Source organism: Canis lupus, chromosome 18 (assembly GCF_011100685.1).
Source record: "Canis lupus familiaris isolate Mischka breed German Shepherd chromosome 18, alternate assembly UU_Cfam_GSD_1.0, whole genome shotgun sequence".
In the NCBI taxonomy this organism is placed as follows: Eukaryota; Metazoa; Chordata; class Mammalia; order Carnivora; family Canidae; genus Canis; species Canis lupus.
In genome coordinates this window covers 13,686,838-13,708,679 of record NC_049239.1, presented here as the reverse complement: position 1 = coordinate 13,708,679, position 21,842 = coordinate 13,686,838, and the positions used below count along the sequence as shown (strand labels likewise).

General features: G+C 40.8%; 1 protein-coding gene across 2 annotated transcripts in view; it reads left to right on the top strand.

The window, feature by feature from the left end:
- PRKAR2B (protein kinase cAMP-dependent type II regulatory subunit beta) overlaps positions 1 to 21,842 on the top strand; it is a 93,119-nt gene that overhangs the window by 44,312 nt on the left and 26,965 nt on the right. The window contains exon 3 of one of the 2 annotated variants that reach the window (XM_038562710.1): positions 14,595 to 14,647. In XM_038562710.1, coding sequence (XP_038418638.1) covers positions 14,595 to 14,647 — 53 coding nt within the window. Of the gene's footprint in view, positions 1 to 14,540; positions 14,648 to 21,842 lie in introns of both variants that reach the window. The other variant, XM_038562709.1, reaches the window with a different exon arrangement.

Here is a 21,842-nt window from a genome sequence, read left to right as displayed (position 1 = left end):
ATTTTGGATTATTAGAATCTTGTCTGCCAGATGATTATTAGGTTGGGCTGGCCACCCTGAGGAAGCCCTCTATATTCCCTTGTCCAGGGCAGCTTCTCCGCTGGCCCACTGAACTTCCTTCTCCAGCCTCAGGTGACATCTGCAGTGGATTCCCTACATTTACAAATCAGAGAAAGTTGATGCACCCTCTGTCATTCTGTGAAGGAAGTTCAAGTCACTTGGTTCACCACCTGCTTACAAGGTGGCAGGTGACCCATGCGGATGTGTCTTTTTTCTGTTGAGAAACATCACCATTTTATGAGCACATAATACTTTACACACAGAATGACAGTAAATAACAATTTAGACAAATGTCATTTCTTTTTAAAAGAATGGAACTATTATCTCATATTATCAGTTCATCTAGCTACAAAGGAATAAAGCCCCAAAGAAGAAATAATACTTTACATTTATACCACAAATTTTTCAAAGAGATGGAGTGGGAGGCTAAAGGTCACTGTAATTTTCTTCTTACAGGCTGTGTTTTTTGATATTCTTCAGAACAGTAGAACAGCCAACCACCTGGTTCCCTTCTATTATGCAAAATTATTGCATTTTAAAATCAGATTGGGTTTTTCCCCCTAGACTTGCAAGGGTTTGTAATTTGGAGGGGTCGTCTCTTTTTTGTGCATAAATGTTTTTGAAATGTTTACGCTCTGGTAACTATAGAAGAGATTGACTTCATATCTGGTTGGTTGTGCTGTCGCGTCGCTTAAATTAAGCATTTTTTGTTCACTATTTGCAAGACAGTGTTCTGCACACACTGTGAGATTGTTAGAGGTAAGACTTAGCTTTGTGTCCAAGCCTCCTGGAAGAGCTGACCGTGTACCCATGAACTTGGACCCATCGATGTGGGGGTTGGGAGCCAGCAGTTAAGAAAGAATTCTTGAGACCTTTTCCTTTTTTTTTTTTTTTAATTTTTTATTTATTTATGATAGACACAGAGAGAGAGAGAGGCAGAGACACAGGCAGAGGGAGAAGCAGGCTCCATGCACCGGGAGCCTGATGTGGGATTCGATCCCGGGTCTCCAGGATCGCGCCCTGGGCCAAAGGCAGGCGCCAAACCGCTGTGCCACCCAGGGATCCCTTGAGACCTTTTCCACACAAACAGGTGCTTTTTTATATCACAGAGAAAGGGCCCATGGGCAGAAAGAGCTGCCTTTCGCTGTATGAAGCTGGTGGTTGTATGCTTGGTGCCCAGGAGGGAGGAGACACACAGGGAGTATTAGATCATAAACATTTCTTTGAATTTCTGCCCATAAAACTACTTTGGCAAGATTTCTCTGGTGCTTATCATTCAGCTCGATATTAACTAGCAGTGAGATGTACAGGCAGTCATGAGACCTTTTAAGAATGAAGCAGCCAGTACGTATTTGATCCTTATCGGAACAATACAGGAGGCTCTAGGTTAGCCTTCTGGGCTAAAGGTGCACGTTTTTCTGCTTTTGCCCTTCATCACTGTGAGCCATTTGGAGGACAGCACAGCAGATTTGGGTCATGATGAATTCCACTATACACATCTATACACATTCTGCAGGCAGTGTGAACTCAAAGGAGCAGCTAGACATTCCACTCTGAGTTTATGCCCTCAGTGGGTGAGGAGGAGATGCGAATTTCCTCCCCCTCCTTGCTTGCTCAGTTCCTACATGCCTCTTGGAGTATGAGCCTTTCCAGGGTTTAAAGGTATTCATTTTCATACAATGTAGCTTCTAAATGTAAGCCAGCAATAACTTCTAGCCCTCAGCACAAGAAAAAAAGAGCAGGATAAGGTGCATTCTGTTTTCCTAAATAGAAGGGAGCATTTAGTCCTGACTCGTATGCTTAGGGAAAATGACAGGAGAGAGAGGACGTTTGTGTAGAGTTTTGAGGGAAGAGTAGGCTTTTGATAAGTGGGAGTGGAAGAAATAAATTTCTAGTTGAGCAAACCATGTGAAATGATATTAGGTTGAAGTAATAGTGAATATTCTAATAAGGTTAGCAATGTATGGGTTTTGGTAAGAGTTTGGGCTTTATTCTGTATGTTGTGGGAAGCATTATACGTTTTTGGGCCAGAGATACATCATGCCCAGGAGTGGTCAGGTTGGGATCCTGAAGTCTCAGAATGGGTCTGTATTATCCTCCTCACCTCTTTCACCTTGATCATTATGCAGCAACAAACTGAGAAGAGGTGGTCTCTTCCTGGGGATAGCCACATGTAATCACCAGACTGCCTTTCCAAGGTGCATGAACTAGGAGGAACAGCCCATTGTGCTGTTATTGACATATGCATTGTATATGTTATAATCCCAGCAGTGCAGTGTTATAATTACTACTTTATGAAATCTTGTCTTTTAAAGTAAAAAGAGGAAAAACCAGCAAAGTATGTTTATATGGTCTTTCCTATTTACTCACATGTTTTCCTTTTCCAGTGCTTTTTATTTCTTCCTGCCAATTTGAGTTAGTATCTGATGTCATGTTCTTTTAGCCTAAAGGCTTCCTTTAGTATTTCATGTAGGGCACATCTGCTAGCAACAAATTTTCTCAGTCTTTGATTAACTGAGAATGCATTCATGTCACCTTCATTTTTCAAGGATACTTTTGCTGGGTATAGAATTCTTTGTGAAACCGTTTCAGCAATTTGAATATGGTATCAGTGCCTTCTGATCTTTATGGGTTCTTTTTCTTTTTAAGATTTTATTTATTTATTCAACAAAGAGAGAGACAAGCAGGGGGAGCAGGAGAGGGAGATGCAGGCTCCCTGCTGCACAGGTAGCCCAACACAGGGCTCTATCCCAGGACCATGACCTGAGCTGAAGGCAGGTGCCCAACCAACTGATCCGCCCAGGTGCCCCAATCTTTATTGTTTCTGATGAGAAGTTAACTATTATTTTATTGTTCCCTTGTATATGATAATTTTTTTTTGCAGTTTTAAAGATTTTCTTTATTTTTTATTTTTAAACAATTTATGAAAATGTGTTTAAGTATGAATTTTTATGTGTGTGTTTATGCTTGGCTAAGTTTCATTGAGATTCTTGAACCATTAAGTTAATGTTTTTCATAAAATTTGGGAATTTGGGGGCTATTGTTTCTATTTTTTTCTCCCCCTTTCTTATTTTTTGGAACTGCAGGTTAATGTGCTAGATGTTGTCTCACGGGTCTCTGAGACTCTCTTCACTTTTATTTGTTCACTTTTTGGTCTCTTCTACAGATTGAGTAGTTTCTCTTGCTCAGTTTTCAAGTTCCTTGATTCTTTCTCTTGCCAAGTCAAACCTGGTGAGCTGATCTAGTGAATTTTCTATCTCAGTAGGCTTTTCATCTCTAGAATTTCTTTCTTTTCTTTTCTTTTTGTAATTTTTACCTCCTTATTGAGGTGAAGGTATTTGTTGAGTCATTGTTATCACACTTTAATTCTTGAAACCTGATTTCTTTTAGTTCTTTGAACAGTCACTGCTTTGAAGTCTTTGCTATTTATTGACTGCTGTTTTCCTGAATATGGGTCACACTTTCCTGTTTTTTTGCTGGTCTTTCCCATTCTTATAAGTTTGCTGAGAGCTGGCATTTTGGATTATATTTTATAGCAATTCCAAATTCTGATTTCTTCTGCCTCAGGGTTATTGCTATTTTTTGCTCAGTGACTTTCCTAGGGTAAATATATAAACTCTGTCTCCTCTGAGTATGGGGCTACTAATGTCCCTGCTTTTTTTTTTTTTTTTAATTAAAAAACAAACAAACAACATTAGCCTTGGCTTTCTAGGTTTAGCTCCTATGTGTACATCACTTAGTTATCTCTCCATGATTAGTTAAAGGTTACACTCAAATGCCTTGAGCTGATGGATCTGTGCTTGAGTTGGGAAGCATGTTTAAATTTCAGATAGTTTTAAGAAGTGCCCTGACTTTTAACTACCATCTTGTTCTTCTCCACATATGCTACAGGTTTAAGGACAGCCAGGGATATGTGGATGGCCTGGGTCCTGTCTAGTTTCTCCTGCATGCCCACAGAGCCTTCCATTCAGCCATGGACATTTGAAGAGCTTATGAAGCTTCTCTTTGCTGTCTCATTTTTGGGGGTTTAATTTCTAGTTAGTCTTTTGATCTGTTGCTTGCTGCAGCCAGAACCATGACCTAAGGTAGGCAAGGTTCTAGTCCTCCTGTTTGTCTACCTACAAGACCACCATTACCAACCTTGCTGCTGGGCATTGGTTCTTTTGTGCTCTGCGGTCAATCAGGTTAGCCTCCTGCAGCAGCAAAACTGGTAGAGTTGCCTTGGTGACTGAGCTGGAGATGGGGGATCTGGGATAGCAGCTCCAAGCAAGAATGCTGTGGAGTCCCTGTAAAAGAATAGAAATTATATATAGCTGTCTGTCCCTAGTTCCTGGCACAGAGCTCTTCAGTGTCCCTCGTAATTTCCTAAGTGGTAAGAGCATTTGGAGCATCTTTTGTACTAATATTTGGTCTTTAATTCTGGCTTCTGACACAGAATTCCTAAATCCTTTGGAATTCCCTGGGTGATAGGAGTGTCTTTTGTTCTGGTGAGGTGACTCTTGGTGGGCTTCTGGATGCCTTAAAGATGGGGGCTGGTCCTCAGAATGACCAAGCAATGATTAAAAGCTTAGAACTTTTGGCTCTATCCTCCATCCTCTGGAAAGAGGAGAGGGGCTGGAGATTGAGTTATGATCAGTCATGCCTATTTGATGAAGGCCCCATAAAAATCCCCAAAGTACAGGGTTTGGAGTACACCTCTACATGTTGGAAGGGTGGCACACTCTGACTATAAGGACAGAAGCTCCTGTGCTCAGGACCCTTCCGGACCTATCCTTATGTTAGCTCTTCACCTAGCTGTTAAACTGTATCCTTTATTATATTCTTTATTATTTAGTAAATTGGTAAACATGTTCTTCTGAGTTCTATGATGAAATTTGAGGAGGTTGTGATAACCTGCAATCTGTAGGCAAGTCAAACAAGCTGTAGATAACCTTTGTACATACTGCTTGCAATTGGCATCTGCAGTGGGGGGTCAGTCATAGGGGACTGAACCTTTACCTTGTGTGATCTGGTGCTAATTCCAGGCAGTTGGTGTCAGCACTGAATTGAATTGTAGGACACCCAGCTGGTGTTGGAGAATTAGTCATGTGGAAATCAACCCATACTTTGGGTGTCAGATGTGTTTTGAGTGTGGTCATTAAGTAAATGAAAGACATGCCAGTGTTTTCTCCTGTGTTCTCCCCCTGTTGTAACTTGAGGTGCAGTAGTTTTATACGAATAAATGCTTCTACATTTGTTATATGCCTTTAATCTGCAGAGACCTGAAATGGTTTTGTTTTTTATTGGTGGAAATTTTGTCTTGTTTTATCATTGCTCTTGGGGTGAGGATTTGCATACTCTTCACTCTCTTGTACTCCACCTCTGAGGGTGTTTTTTTAAGTATTCAAGGTGTAGAGGAAGCCATGTTATTGTAAGTTTGAGGTGGACATTAAGCTGGTGTTTTGGTTTCCACAGCTTTTAAATATAGGAAAATAGCAAATGATGGACAAATTCTCATTTGTTTGAAGCTCTCTATTGCTGCTCATTTTTGTGTCTCAGTGACAGTGTTCCACTGGTGCCCTGCACGTGATGGTTTATTTGTGAGGTGTGAATTGTTCTTGATTTACAGTCACTTAAAGAGGAGTGGTATACAGATGAGGGAAAATCGTTTTTAGAAACAAAAACAGAGAAATGAATTGTTAAGTTACGAAGTTTTACTCTAAATTTCTGTCTTTTTAAAAAAATTGTAGTCATTTTTTATTTGAGAGGAAGAAGAGTGTGCACTTGCTGGGGAGGGAGGCAAAGGGAGAGGGAGAGAGAATCTTTTTTTTTTTTTTTAAGATTTTATTTATTTATTCATGAGAATCAGAGAGAGAGAGAGAAAGAGAGGCAGAGACACAGGCAGAGGGAGAAGCAGGCTCCATGCAGGGAACCTGATGTGGGATTCGATCCCTGGTCTCCAGGATCACACCCTGGGCTGAAGGCAGTGCTAAACCGCTTGAGCCATCCAGGCTGCCTGGGAGAGAGAATCTTAAGCAGACTCTCTGCTGAGTGCCTAATATGGGGCTCGATCTCACGACCCTGAGGTCATGACCAGAGCCAAAATCAAGAGTCAGACATTTAACCAACTGAGTCCCTAAATATCTCTCTTGTTAAAGGGGAACAAAAACAGTTGGGTTGTAATGAATCAGGGCAGTTGAATAAAATGTGTGGTATAGCTAAAATGCTTTTGTGACAGAGGGGCTGTTTAATAGTGGAAATAACAGGAAAACATTTATAGCCATTTTTTAGGTAATTATATGTTGGGGATGATTCAAGAACCCACCTCAACGAAGGTTTATATTGCTCTTTTTTGTAGCTGAAATGTAAGCAATAATGGTAGATCATTAAAACTTTTAATATTTTGTTGCAGGAAATAGTAACATATTAAGTGAAATCTTCAATGACTAAATAATATTTGGAAGGCAGTTTTAAGGAAATTGTAATGATTGTGTGTAGAGTTTGAGTCTTAGTCTATAGATTTTTAAGGTAAGAATGTTTTTTTCTTAAGTAATCTATATGGTTGATTTCAGTACTCTCCATTTCCCTTTTAAACTCCTCATGGAGAAGACAACAGAGGAATCCTTGAGCTTAGGGCAATCAGGTGGTTTCATTGGTTATTAAGACTCTTCACAATACTCTGGTTTTCTCTCTTAGCATCCGATGAGATACATGTCCCTGTGTCCTTGAAGTTAGGAATGGCTGTGTCACTTGTTCTGGGAACTGTGATTATATATTTCTTCTTGGCAGAAGGGATGAGTATCACTTGTAGGCAGAAGCTTTACAAGTGTAGGGAAGGAAAAATTCTCCTGTACCTTCTTTGGGTCTCTGGCTGGGCCTAAGAAACTGACAGAAGAGTAACAAGAGAGGGACGCCTGGGTGGCTCACTCACCTGAGTGTATGCCTTCAGCTCAGGTCATGATCTCAGGGTCCTGGGATCAAGGCTGACATTGGGCTTCCTCCTCAGGGGGAGCCTGCTTCTCCCTCTCCCTCTGCTGCTCCTCCTGTATGTGCTCTGTGTCAAATAAATAAATAAAATCTTTAAAAAAGGAATAATGAGAAATTACACACATTTTATTGAACTTTTACATGTTTATGGGATCCTTCACAAGAAAATGAAGACCCAAACAAGTGACTAGAGCAGGAAACTTTCATATTTTGGGCAACAATAAATCTATGAAGGATTGACAAGACAAAGGGGTTTGAGCTCCTGGTAGTAAATGGTTAAGGGTTGTTTATATAGACTTCTCACCCTAACTTCCTTGTCTCTGGTGATAAGGATGTCCTCCTCCCCCCTGGTACAGGGAAGGTACTTTTCACATGGGAGATTTCAGGGCCAAAGGGCAAGGTGGGAGAAGTCAGAGTGACCTTCCTGCTTCTGATGTTTTGTCAGACATCTTCAGTTTAATATAGTCAAAATGAGGGTGCCATGTTTTGGGGTGCTATATCTAGAACCTGTCAGGGGCCAGCAAGCAATTTGCCATTGCCTTGGGGACTGGTGTTTCCAAGTGGTGGTGGGGCTGTCAGCCTGCAGGCTTCATGAAGATGACATGGAGCAAAGTACCCACTGTCCTGAGATGGACCCATCCTGTGAGCAAGAAATAAACTTCTGCTTTAAGTCACTCAGATTTGGGGATGCTTGTTACTGTTGTGCAAGCCAGCTGTCCCAACAGATGCAGTTTTCCTAGGTCTAAGATGAAAAGAAAACTCTACTTTTCTCACCACTAAAATGACTGTTCCTTTCCCAGCCATTTTTGTTACCATTTACTGTGTGCCAGTTGCAGATCTAAGGGCTACAAATACAGCACGGAACACATACATAGTCTCTTCTTTTCTCAGACTTGGTTGCCTTGCCCGTTAACTGCCGGGGGGCTTCTTTCTCTGCGAAGCCTTCTCTGTCCTCTGAGCAGCTGCCCACTACTTTCTCCTCTGTGCTTCTCCAGCATTCTTTCACTCTGCAGCTTCTCCCGAATTCTACAGACTTTTTTTTAAAATGATAAATAAGAATTCCGATGCATCCTTTCACTCGAATGTGATTTGAGATCAAAATGTGAACTTCTATGTTGTGGATGCATCCAAATGCCTTTGCTCTGGGAGTTCAAAGTTAGGATCCGCACTGATGTGTCAGAGCAGGTGTGCACCACACTTTCAGGGCAGAAACATGGATGAGGTAGGGGGAGGGGAGAGTCTCTTGACTGTCACTGTGCCTCTTCCCTTTACTTCACTGGGGACTAGCACATCTTATCCTGGTGCTTCTCAGTCTTATTTTTATCATTGGCTCTCCCCCAAGTCTTTTTTAAAACAAGATTTTATTTATTTATTCATGAGAGACACAAAGAGAGAGGCAGAGACACAGGCAGAGGGAGAAGCAGGCTCCAGAGCCTGGTGCAGGACTCGATCCTAGGACCCTAGGATCATGACCTGAGCCGAAGGCAGACGCTCAACCACTGGGCCACCCCGATGCCCCTCCCCCAAGTCTTTGTAGGCTCTTTCCCTTCATCCCTCCCACTTACCCCACAATGAGATTTTAATAGCACAGGTGTACTGTCTGTGTATTGTGTGTATTTATGTGCTTTACCCACAAAAAATTTTAAAAAGTAATTTTTTTGCCTCCTCCCCCAGTTAATCTTAAGCAAGATTAAGAGAATGCATGCCTTAAACTAGTATTTGTAAAGGTAATTTTTTTTCCTTTTGTAGGAGGGCATTTCCACTTCAAAAGCTAAGTTTAACCATCCTGATGCAGAATTATGTTGTCTCATACACCTGTGCTTTTATCATGGCTTTCTTTTGAGCTGATTACCATTTAAATAAGTATGCTAAAATCTTAATGGATTGAGAACATTGGAAAAGTAAATTTTATGTATTTTCCAGAAGGCAGTTTTCTTCCTATGCTAAAAGCCTGTAAACCACGCAGTTTTTCTGTACAGGCCACATTGGCTTTTTGCTCCTTCAACAAATATTTATTGAGGGTGTACTGTGCACAAGGCTGTGTGCCAGTTGCTGAGGCCCAGTGGAATAGCTCATGGAGTTCAAGCTGGTTCCTTTATGCTTTGTTAGGCTGAAAGCTAGCACGGGTTATATAAACTTGTCCAATGCAGAGCTGTGTGTACTCATTTTTATACATTACCAACAAGTATAGTGGCCCTGGGAGTTGCCGTCACCCCTGTCTAGTACAGTAAGAAGGGTGCTTGCTCTGTGTCCTGGGCCCCTGACACAGAGCTCCTGGAAACCCTTAGCATCTCCTAAATGAGAATAATTTCTTTGGTGCCTAGTGACTCTTGGTGGAGGGGCTTCTAGATAGCTTCAGAATGAGGGCTGCTTGCCAGAAAGACCAAACTTTGGATAGAAGCTTGCATTTTTCAGCGCCACCCCACCCCCCAGCCCAGAGCCCCCACCAACCTCCTGGGAGTGGGCGGGAGCCTGACACAGTTAATCACCATTGGCTAATGTTTTAATCAGTTGTGACTGTGTAATGTAACCCTAGATGACAAGAGCTAAGATAGCTTCCAGAGGCACCTGGATGGCTTGGTTAAGCGTCTGCCTTTGGCTCAGGTCATGAGCCCTGTATTGGGCTCCCTGCACACTGGGGAGTCTGCTTCTCTCTCTACCCCTCCCCATACTTGTGCTCTCTCTCTTGTTCACTCTCTGTCTCTCAAGTAAATAAAATCTTTTAAAAAGAGAGAGAGAGCTTCCAGATTGGTAAAAACATTGGAGGGGAAGGCACTGGGAGGGTGGGATACCCAGAGAGGACTTAGAGGCTCTGTGCCTGTCCCCTATACCTTGTTCTGTGTCTCTCTTCCATTGGCTTTTCCTGAGTTTTTTCCTTTCTAGTGAACTGGTAAGACTAAGGTACTTTCTTGAGTTCTTTGAGTCATTCTAGTGAATTACAGAACCAGAGGGAAGGGGTCGTGAGAACCCTAAGTTTATAGCTAGTTGTTCAGATGTGTGGGTGTCCTGGGAACTGAGGTTAGCATCTCAAGTGGAGGCAATCTTGCAAGACCCAGCCCTTTGACTTACAGGATCTGACACTAAATTCAGGTAGATACTGTTAATTAAATTGAATTGTGAGATGACCCATTTGGTGTCAGTCAGAGGGCTACTGTTGGACAACATGTAGTTGCTGTCATGATGGGGAAAGAAAATCCCTTAACTCTGTCTATCACTGCAGTTGACCCTGAGCAACATGGTTTGAACTGTGCGGGTCCACTTAATACATGGATTTGTTTTTGGTAGGACATAGTATGGTGCTGTAAATGTGTTTTCTCTAAAGATTTTAATAACATTTTCTTTTCTCTAGCCTTTTCTATTATAAAAATACGATATAGAACACTCATAACATACAAAATGTGTTAATCACCTGTTCGTGTTGTCAGTATTTTTCTGATCAACAGGAGGCTCTTTGTAGTTCTCAGAGGGTCAAAAGTCATATGTGGATTTTTAGTTGCATAGGGGGTCGGCACCCTTAACTCCTACATGGTACAAGGGTCAACTGTGTGCAGCTCTGTGTGTGTGTGTGTGTGTGTGTGTGTGTGTCTATGTGTGTGTTGCATGAAAAGATTGAGGGCCAAGCCCTAAAGATACAGAGTCAATATGGTTCTCACTTCCTGTTCTGTCCTGCAAACTGACAGGCATCTGGCTACACAGTGCATGCATTTCACAGTCTAGCGTGGGAATTGACTTAAGTTCTTGGACTATTCTAGATAACTGATGTATTGTCCAAATCTATATATACAAACATAACAGGAAAACCTCAATGTAGGGTCCACTGGAAGAATAAGGCTCTGTCCCTCACTACTGTGTAATTGCCAAACAAAGAAGGGAGTATACAATTTCAGGCTCAATTTCACATTGCCCAGGAGGGATAGGGTAAATATATTTTAGGAAGAATACAAAGCAGCTTGTATAATCTAGAGGCTTTGGTGTGAGGGTCCTTCCAGACATAGAACTTTTCATCCATTCCTTCCTTGTATTGATATTTATTGAACTTCCAGGCTCTGTGCCAGGCACCTTGGCGAACAAGATAAAGGGTTCTCATTTCACTCTGTTCCTTTTTCTTGGACAAATGGTGTTAAGTCATTTTAGCAAAGGACAGCTTTTAATTCATTCATTCAACTTGTGTTGGAGAGTGTATAATGCAGGTAGACTCTTAGGAGATATTTAAACAAGACAATCATCTATGCCCTCAAGGACCTTGCAGGCCTGTCTGTTCATTAATCAGTCATTCAAAAAAAAAAAAAAAAAAAGTGTGCATTGAGCCAGGTCAGTGCTAGGGAAATAGAAGGAGGACCAGGAGCACATAGTCCCTGATGGGCCTGGAGAGGGGAACGGGTAGTTACAACTTTGGTAGAGTACAGTGTGGTAAGAGATGACAGTGAGCTCTGCCCATGGTATTGGGACAGGGCACAGGGAGTATGGATGTGGGTTTTCCTCAATTTGCTCTGAGGAGGTAAGGCTGTTGTCTTGACTTTTTAGCTGGGGCTGGAGAGAAGGGATGGATGGCTTGGAAAGGAGGATGTGGTGGGAGCTCCAACCCCAGAAAACAGTGGAAGTAAAGATAAGGGGTTGGAAGGCACATGACCGGGTACAAGACTGCAGGTGTTCTATTTGCTCTGGCCGTAGGAGGTGGTTGGTAGATGAACTGGAACATGGTAAAACATTGCACATAAACGCCAGCAACTGAATCCTGGTACTACTGATACGGCAAATAGTTCAATGAAATGGGCAGCTGAGAAACAAAGGAGTGAGAAAGCAGATACCACAAATCAGAAAGGGTGTTAAATAATACTGGGACAATTGAGAGTTATTTAGAAACACAATAGATTCTTACTCCTCCTGATTTTTAGTCAGAATATAGGGGCTTGGAACTTAGGAATTAGAGGGTTAAGATTTCCCTCTGTGAATTAAAATGTAAGATCAACAACTGAAGTGTCTTACCTACTGTACCACCTCATTGAATATATGGGTCCCATTACCAGGGCTGACTGCCCGGGCCCCCTATTTACAAAGGTCTCAGAGTTTGGTCTGATACTCTCTTGTTGCTCTCTTGAAATTCTGAATTTTTGAGACTGAGGCTGTGTCTTCATTTTGTACTGAGCCCTACTAATCAGGTAGCAGTCCTGCCTATGAGATTGGTCATCTACGGAAGCACAGTTTCAGAGCCAAGCTTTAGAAGTAAATGTCCTCATGCTTTTTTGGAAAGTGGGAGCCAACACAATTAAAGTGTCTGGGCCCCATGATAAGGACCATCTGTATGGTCTATGCGGAAAACTCAAGCTGTCCCAGACGAATGCCACTAAACATTCATTTTATTAGACAGACTCTCTTCCTCCTAGCTCTTTCTCACCAAGCAACCTTTTAATTGTGATTTGGCTTCTTCCATGGTCTTCCTGTGGGGAGAGAGCTGGTCATGCTGATTTCCATACTTGATTCAGGGAATTAGTTAGTTACTAAGTTGGCATTCTGGTGATAGGCATCAGTGAGGTTCTTTAACAGGAGCCTGCCCCTGAGAGACCAGTCCCCTTCTGTTGGGTTTCTGAGACAGAAGGCTGAAGTCCAGGCATGATGCCGGTGAATTCACCAGAGTCCAGCGCAGAACAGTAGTTAAGAGCCAGGGCTCTGGGGGTCAGCCAGACAATGCTGGGATCTGGTATTGGTCCTGTTATACTAGAATGTGTGATCTGGGCCAAGATACACGTAAACCGCTCTGCCCTGGTCTTTCACCTGTCAGGTGATAGAAAACTGATCTATTTTAGAGTTGTTGTGAGATTGAATGAGAAAATATACAGTAGGTCAGAGTTTTTCAACCCTAGCACTGTTGACATCTGAGCCAGGGGATTGTAGGTTGGGGGGAAGGGGAGCTGCTCTGTGCATTGTGGGAAGTTTATTAGTATCTTTGGTTTCCCTCAATAACCAGTGACTCCCCCCCCTAAGCCCCCACAGTTGTGACAATAAAGATGTCTCCAGACATTGCCAGATGTCATCCTAGGGGGCAAAATTGGCCCTGGTTAAAAATCACTCACTCACTGGCCAAGGTGTATATAGAGCAATGCCGGGAGGAAAGAAAGCTAATGTCAGGTTTTATAATAATGCAGTAATAGTACTAATCATGATAATACTCTTGATGCATCCTGAAGCCCCTGGAAAGACATTTGTCATCTTTTCACCAATCCTCTGTTCTTTAAATTTCTATGTTAAAATTAAATGTCTATGGCAGAGTAAAGTCCATATGAATTAAAGGGTAAATGTAAAAAAATAAAATCTACTTTTAAAAAAACAAAAGAGAAATAATCTTTAGATTTGCAAATGAAGAAAGGCGTTTCCTAGGAACCCACGGTGTTTTTGTGATGTTTAATGCTGAGTTTAAATCATATTGGGGAATTTTCGTCCTTGATCTCATGGCATTAAAAGCAAGCATGCATAGCTATCTGCGACAACTTTATAATTACCATGAAAAAGCAAACTGGGTAAAATGATTCTGAGAAAGATAACAAAGTGGTGTTAAGCAACTAGCGTAAATCAAAAGGAAAACCAAGTGCATACAGAGATTGCTCATAAGGACAAAAGGCAGAAATAGAGTCAATTTACAAACATTTGAATATAGTTCAAATTCAAAGTAATTTAAAGATTTAAATGATTTTTTCATCTAAAGTGGCAAAGATTTTAAGCAGTAACATCCATTTCTGTTATATAATTTAGAGGAGTCTTCTTACGCATTCTTTGTAGGACAGTGGGTACATACAGTCCCTCTAGAAGGAAAGCTTGGTAATCAGTATGGCTGAAAAATTGTCATACCTGTTAGCTCCTAAAAATAACATTTGGGAATAATTCCTATAGCATTATCTGAAATGTAGGCAAATATTTATGCATGAAGATGTTTATTGCAAGCTTGTTTTAAGAGAAGCCAGCTAAGTGTCTAACCTTAGGAGAGTGGTTAATTATAGCTTATGGTAAACAATTGGCTGTCCTTAAAACAATTTTTGCAAAATATTTCTAATGGTATGTGAAATTCTTACGGTGTTAAATGAAAAAAGCAAGTTTTAACATTGCATATGCAGTATGAACTCAATTCAGAATAAAGACTAGAAAGGAATATGAACACATTAATCGTATTTGCTCTTGGAAGATTGGGTTATGGATAATTTATGAGAGGTGCTTGTAACTGTATAATTAAGTTGATCATTTCATAGCAGACTTAGCTTTTTTTAGTGTGTGTTCTTTAAGTAATTTTTAGATCTTATACATTTCTGTAGCTTAGAAATGAAAGTAGAAGAGGCGAAGCTATGTGTCTCTGAATAACAGAAAGCATTTGCCATCGTCTTAAAGCGCAGCTTTATATTTTAATAAATAAATTCATTATAAATTGCAATAAGGAATCAATTTTTGAGTGTAAACTGCTTGCTCTGGATGAAATAAACTAATGTTGTTTTATACCATGATTCTTTTTTTGTTCATTAATTTTTTAGGGTATATTTATTGTATGTTTCCTGATGGAAGAATGTCCATTTTTATTTTTATAGTATGTGCAGAAGCTTATAATCCTGATGAAGAAGAAGATGATGCAGAGTCCAGGGTATGTAATTTACTTAAGAAATTAATTTTAAATTATACTCCAGTATTAGATCAGGAATATAATAATAGAAAAGAGGCTCACAGGCATATAGATTGACAGGAGGCATAATGGAATTATTTTGACTGTTCCTTTTCCTAGTCTTCTCTCTGATACTCCTACTTTAAGCTCAATAGAATTACTTTTCTCCAAAGAGAAAGAGTCTTACTGTTTGGATAAAAAGAAAGATGAACATAAAAACTCACTGCAGTTGTGGCTTTCTTTCTTTTGCAGAAATACAGCCTGGTGATGGAAAATGTTTTTAGTTCTCTTTCTCATAGCATTAGTGTAATTTTTCTGACAGTATTTCTAGTAAAGAAAAATACTGGGGAAAACCTTCATTCTGTTTCTACTAATTTATAACAACAGAAGCTTATTCTGAAACAAAAAAGAAATCACAGTAAAATTATATCTAAAGTGTCACTATAAAAGTTCTTACTCTTTAAAATCTGTGAGTCTGTTTGCTCAGAAACTGATTGCTTGAAGGTCATAATGTTTTTGTAAGAATTTGTCCAGTTTTGTTTGAAGCAGTTTTTTTTAGCTATGTCCTTCCTTCACCTATTATTTATTTAGTAAAAAGTAAACTAAATAGGAGATTACTGTGCCTGGAAATGGAAAGGAATAATTTACCTTTTTTTTTTTTTTTTTTTTTTTTTTTGAGTACTTATTTGGCAAAAGCTCTTCTTTTCTGTTTGGCCTCAAAAGATAAACAAAAATTTATTTCTGTAGCTCTGACAAATACTTAAATGAGGTTGAGTTTTAATATGGAAAAGCAAATACTTTGTTCCTAAGTTATTACATCATTAAGCTCCCTGAAATATATGTAAAATCCATTGGTAGAAAGATCAAGAATCTTATCTCAAAGGTCTTGAGGGAAATCCCACTTCATTCCCATACCCATGGGGATGCCAAGTGAGGGAGGAGCTCACTGTTTGCTACCAGAACATAAATTAATTTGATAATGTCTATAAATTCTAGCCTGAAATTATGCTTTCTTTAGGATTACGGTGCCGTTACTAACGTGTAACATGCTATTAGTACTTCATGTAGTCAGGAAAACTAGACCTTCCCCATCATGTACTTGATTTACGTATCTACCAGAAACAGTAATGGATGACTTTGAAGAGCACACACGTCTTCATATTTGTGTATTAAAGGTAAAGGATAAAACTTAGTAATTGAGATGTTTGATGAGCTGGTTTAATTAGTAATCCAAAATGAAGGACATTTCAAAAGTACAGTCTAAAAACAATACACAGGGATCCCTGGGTGGTGCAGCGGTTTGGCGCCTGCCTTTGGCCCAGGGCGTGATCCTGGAGACCCGGGATCGAATCCCACGTCGGGCTCCCGGTGCATGGGGCCTGCTTCTCCCTCTGCCTGTGTCTCTGCCTCTCTCTCTCTCTCTCTGTGTGACTATCATAAATAAATAAAAATTTAAAAATTAAAAAAAATAAAAACAATACACAGTATCTCACAGACTGTCAGCTACCATTTGACCCATGTGATAGGTTAAGGGATTCCCTGGGTCACTCCAGTTCATTCCTGGAGGCAGTACCAGTTACGATAGATTCATTTGGCTATGTCAACAGAACCCAATCACATTGAGATAAAAATTCAAAAAAGAAAATACTGAAGAAAACTGTTGGATGTAAGCTTGTAAATCTTATAGAATCCCAGAAAGTATTGGGGAAGAAAAAAAAAAAAACAAACGAGTAAAGAGACTTTGCTACCAGTTGCTCTTATTGCTGTGACTCTCAGCCTAAAGTTTCAGTTTCCCTGGGAGAGTTTCTCACTGACCCTGCTTTGACTAGGGGGCCAGGAACAAGAAGTGCAGCCTTGGCTACTGGACACCACTTTTAAATGAAGACAGTTCCTAGAGAAGAAAGAATCTTTGTGGGTTGGGCGTTCACTGCCAGAGTTGTCCCCTGTAACACCCTCCATGTTACTTTTAGTCGTTTTTTTTTGTAATTAATTATTATAATTATAAAGTGCTTCAGGCTTTCCATTAGTTTGTTCTCTAAACATGTTCCTAAAAACAGCACTATTTTTGGGGTCTTAGATACTAAAAGGTAAATGACATCAGAGCCCTGGGAAATGATTACTACAGATTTCAGAATTAATTGGCCCTAAGCAGATATTGGAAAATGTCTATAAGGAAAACATATATTTTGATAAAGTACCATTTGAACATTTTGTATTTCACAGACTATGTGTCAAATCCGTAAATCTCAGATTTGTATAAATATTTATTCTTTGATAGAATTCAAAAAAATTTTACATACTTAAGATGGAATTTGGAAAAAAATCATAAATTAGATTTTGTCTTTAATAAGTGAAAATATAGGGGCACCTGGCTGTGTGTCAGTTGATGGAGCGTGCACTTCTCAATTTTGGGGTTCTGAGTTTGAGCCCCCTGTAGGGTGTAGAGGTTACTTAAAAAAAATCTTAATGAAAATATGAGTTATATATATATCTAACATGTAGCCCTGGTAGAGAAGAAATGGTTAATTTTAAGAATGGGTCATTTCTTTGTTGTGTTACTCCTCAACATTTTGGGGGAGTGCCTTCTGCATATCTGGCTGGGTGCTAGGGTATTTGGTGGTGAGCACCGTGGATAAGTCCCAGCCATCTTGGGGCTTAGAGGCTAATAGCAGAATTAGACAACAAGCCAGTAAAGTAATGAACAGTTATAAAATATGAAGTGCTAAAATGATGATGAAAGAGTCTAGTAATTAAAATAAAACCAAACCCCACATGGACAGGGTCCCTAATTAGATGGAGTGGTTGCAGCAGTTGGCAGTTCTGAGTACAGGCAGGTGTGGCTGCGGGCTGGGTGGTTGAGGTGAGGGTGGAGAAGGAGGGACAGGGATTTTAAAGCTCAGTAAATGTGATAGAATCCATCCAGCTGTTCTCATTTAACTTTTTTAAATGTTCCCTTTAGCTCTGTGTAGATAATGGACTGGACAAAAAGGAAACTATCTTGTACAGATACCTCCTGCTTAGCAAAACAGATTGGCAGTGGTTTCTTTTTTTTTAAGATTTTATTTATTTATTCATGAGAGACACAGAGAGAAAGCGAGAGAGAGAGAGAGAGAAGCAGAGACACAGGCAGAGGGAGAAGCAGGTCCCATGCAGGGAGCCTGACGTGGGACTCGATCCTGGATCTCCAGGATCCGTCTCCTGAGCTGGAGACGGCGCTAAACTGCTGAGCCACCCGGGCTGCCCTACAGTGTTTTCTTTATAGAAAATGTCTCTATAAACTCTATTAATTGGTTTTCTAATTTTTTAAATTGAAAGACACCAGACATTAGAACAGCAATTGGCAGACTTTTTCTGGAGCACCCCCCCCCCCCTTTTTTTAACTGAAAAATTTACTGTTTTCAGATAATAAATACTTTAGGCTTTGGGGGCCATGCAGTTTCTGTCACAGCTACTTTGCTGTTACAGCTTGGGAACAGCCATAGATAATACATAAATGGATTTGTGTGGCTGCGTTCTGTTAAAACTTTATTTCTGGGGGCGTCTGGCCAGCTCAGTTGGTGGGCTGTGCTTGATCTTGGGTTCTTGACTTCAAGCCCCATGTTGGTTATAGAGCTTACCAAAACAAAACAAAGTAAAACATCAAACAAACCCCCAAACTAAAAAACTTTATTTATTGACACTTGAATTTAAATTCATATACTTTTCATGTGTGTCAATAAGTATTAATTCTTTTTTTTTAAAGAAATATTAATTCTTTTGCTTTTTTTTTTTTCTCCCAGTCATTCTTAGCTTAGGAGGCCATGCAAAAAGAAATTTGGCCTTTAAGCCAGTTTGCTGACCCTGGTTTAGAGCATAAATTCCATAGCCAGCACGCCTAGGATGAATCCTCACTCTGCAGCTTTGAACTTCCTGACACTGAAGAAATTAAATTACTTAGGCAAGTTCATTTTAATATATGAGATCATACAGTTTCTTTCTTTCTCTGACTTACTTTAGCACAAATTATTACCTGCTTCATGGGGTCAATTACTAGGATAAAATGAGTTAATATTTTTAAAAATTTTTTAAAAAGATTATTTATTTATTTATTTATTTATTTATTTATTTATTTATTTATTTATTTATTTATTTATTTATTTATTTATTTATATATTCATGAGAAACATACAGAGAGAAAGAGAGAGGGAGGCAGAGACACAGGCAGAGGGACAGGCAGGCTCCATGCGGGGAGCCTGATGTGGGACTCAATCCTGGGTCTCCAGGATCACACCCTGGGCCAAAGGCGGCGCTCAACTGCTGAGCCACCCAGGCTTCCCGAGTTAATATTTTGAAAGCCCTTATCGAGCACCTGGCACCTAATAAATGCTGCATTAGGCATTTGTTTAACAAAGATTTTTATCCTGAAGTCAGAAATAAAATTTCATAAAAAAAAAAAAAAACAAAGTGATTTCTATGTAATAAAAACCTCATTTGGGTATATTGCTGAAACCTTAGTTAACTGGATGCAGGTCTTCTATGTAGGATTACACCAAACTAAACAGAAAAAAAGTCTTTAGAACTGGAGGAGAGCATTTCTTGAGCAGTTCGTTAGAGGGCAGGGATACCAAAGCTGCAAAGATTCACCTGATTTCTGACTGTTAGCTTTCCAGAGCACAGCAGGATTTTATTTTTTTATTTATTGATTTTTAAAGATTTCATTTATTCATGAGAGAGACACAGAGAGAGGCAGAGACAGGCAGAGGGAAAAGCAGCCTCCCTCTGGGGAGCCCAATGTGGGACTTGATCCCAGGACTATGGGATCACGACCTGAGCCGAAGGCAGATGCTTAACCATTGAGCCACCCAGGTGCCCCCAGAGCAGGATTTTAAGGCAGAGTCTGTAAAAAATCAAAACCTCTGGATACTGAGGAGTGATTGTGGGAGAGAGGACAGAGGGAAAACTGAAAGCCAGGAAAGCAGTGGACTACAGCAGCTGGTGGCGGGATTGAGAACCAGAATTTGAAAGTGTTAACTCATAAGATGCACAAGTAGTAGGAGAGAGAGAGAGAGAAGAGGAGAAAGCTGTTGCATGAGGGGTTCCTACCGAGTGAAAGGTCGGAGAAAGACCTAAATTGATGATAATTTAGGTGCAAGATGGTGCTAAGAATGATTAAAGAAGACAATCTGGGTGATAACAGACAAACCTTGGGGCTTCCTGAAGCGGATTACCAGGGGTCCAGAGAGCTGCAAGCTGGCGTGGAAGGCAGGAAATGTTTGTGGGATAAGGAATAAGGGACAAGGGGGCCGCTTGGTGGATGATGGGGAGCCTGCCTTTCTCTCTGCCTATCTCTCTTCCTCTCTCTGTAGGTCTCTCATGAATAAATCAATAAAAATATTTTTTTAAAAAAAGAATAAGGGATGAGGAAATAAGTCTAGAGCCCAGAGTTGGCTTGGCTTTGGGGATTGGCTAACTGGGTATGCCATGTTTCTGGAGCATTTATGGGGGGCACATGAAGGCTATCTAAATTGTGGTTTGCTGGGTTGCTCCCTGGGCTGTAGCACCTCTTGTCTCAGGCCTAGAACATTATTTCAGCCAGGGTGCCATGGTCTCCCAGACTTTTTCTCTCTGAGGACAGGGCTTCTCAGCAGGCAAACATTTTTTTGGTAAAGATTTATTTTAGAGAGAGAGAGAGCACCAGGGAGGGTCAGAGCTAGGGTCTCCAGCAGACTCTGCACTCAGCGTGGAGCCTGACAGGGGGCTCGACCCCAATCCTGAGCTCACCACCTGAGCTGAAGCCAAGAGCCAGATGCTCAACTGACTGCACCACACAGGCGCCCCTCAGCAGGCAAACAACATATGATTGCTAAGTTTGAAGTTACAACTGGAACGAGAAGTGACTTTTTTTTATTCTATTAACCTTCCTTATTTGAAGTAGGGAGATACGAATTTTGGTTGGCATGTTTTTTTTTTTCAGTGCCCTGATTTAAAAAGTTTCTTGTATGGTAAGCAGCAAGTTAGTTGGCACCAGGGTCTGCTCTTTCTGTGTCCCTATGTCATCTTAGAATCTAGATTGAGATGAATATGGATTGGACAGTAAATGAAAGTTTGCATGTATCTTACCCATATCGGAAAAAATGCAATGACTTCCTCTTTCACTGGCTAATACTCTTTCGTGTGGTAAATAAATAGTGCACATACATCATACCTTGGAGATATTGTGAGTTCAGTTTCAGATCACCGAAATAAAGCAAATATTGCAGTGAAGTGAGTCAAATGAATTTTCTGTTTTCCCAGTGCACATGTGTGTACTCTGTTTTAGTCTGTTATTTTTTTAAGATGTTATTTATTTGACAGAGAGAGCACAAGTAGGCAGAGCGGCAGGCAGAGGGAGAGGGAGGAGCAGGCTCCCCACTGAGCAGAACCTGACTCTGGGCTCGATTGCAGGACCACAGGATCATGACCTGAGCCAAAGGCAGATGCACAACCGAGTAAGCCACCCAGGTGCCCCTGTTTTAGTCTATTGAATGTGCAATAGCATTATGTCTAAAAAACCAAAGTACAAAAACAAAAAAAACACCAAAGTACATGCCTTAATTAAAAATCTACATTGTAGGGACGTCTAGGTGGCTCAGCAGTTGAGTGTCTGTCTTTGGCTCAGGGCGTGATCCTGGGGTCCGGGATCGAGTCCCACATGGGGCTCCCTGCCTGGAGCCTGCTTCTCCCTCTGCCTGTGTCTCTGCCTCTCTCTGTGTGTCTCTCATGAATAAATAAACAAATCTTTAAAAAATACATATACGTTGTTGCTAAAAAAATGCTAACCATCATCTGAGCTTTCAGCGAGTCATAATAACAGATCACAGATCACCATAGCCAATACCGTAATAATGAAAAGGCTTGAAATATTGCAAGAATTGCCAAAATGTAACACAGAGACGAAGCGAGCAAATGCTGCTGGAGTCATGGTGCTCGTGTAGTGCTGCCACACACCTTCACCCTGCGAACACCTCTCGTCTGGGGCCAGGGACAGCGGAGCTGAGGCACCTGCTCGTCAGCTCCCACGGCCACTCTCTGACTGTGAGGGCAGGAAAAGACCGTGCGTCGGTGTCCGGGAGGATGGCTCCACGCCTGCTGCTCTTGGGACTGTCTCCTGCTGCTCTACTCATTTTATAAACTGCAAACGTTCATGAAAGAATAGGCC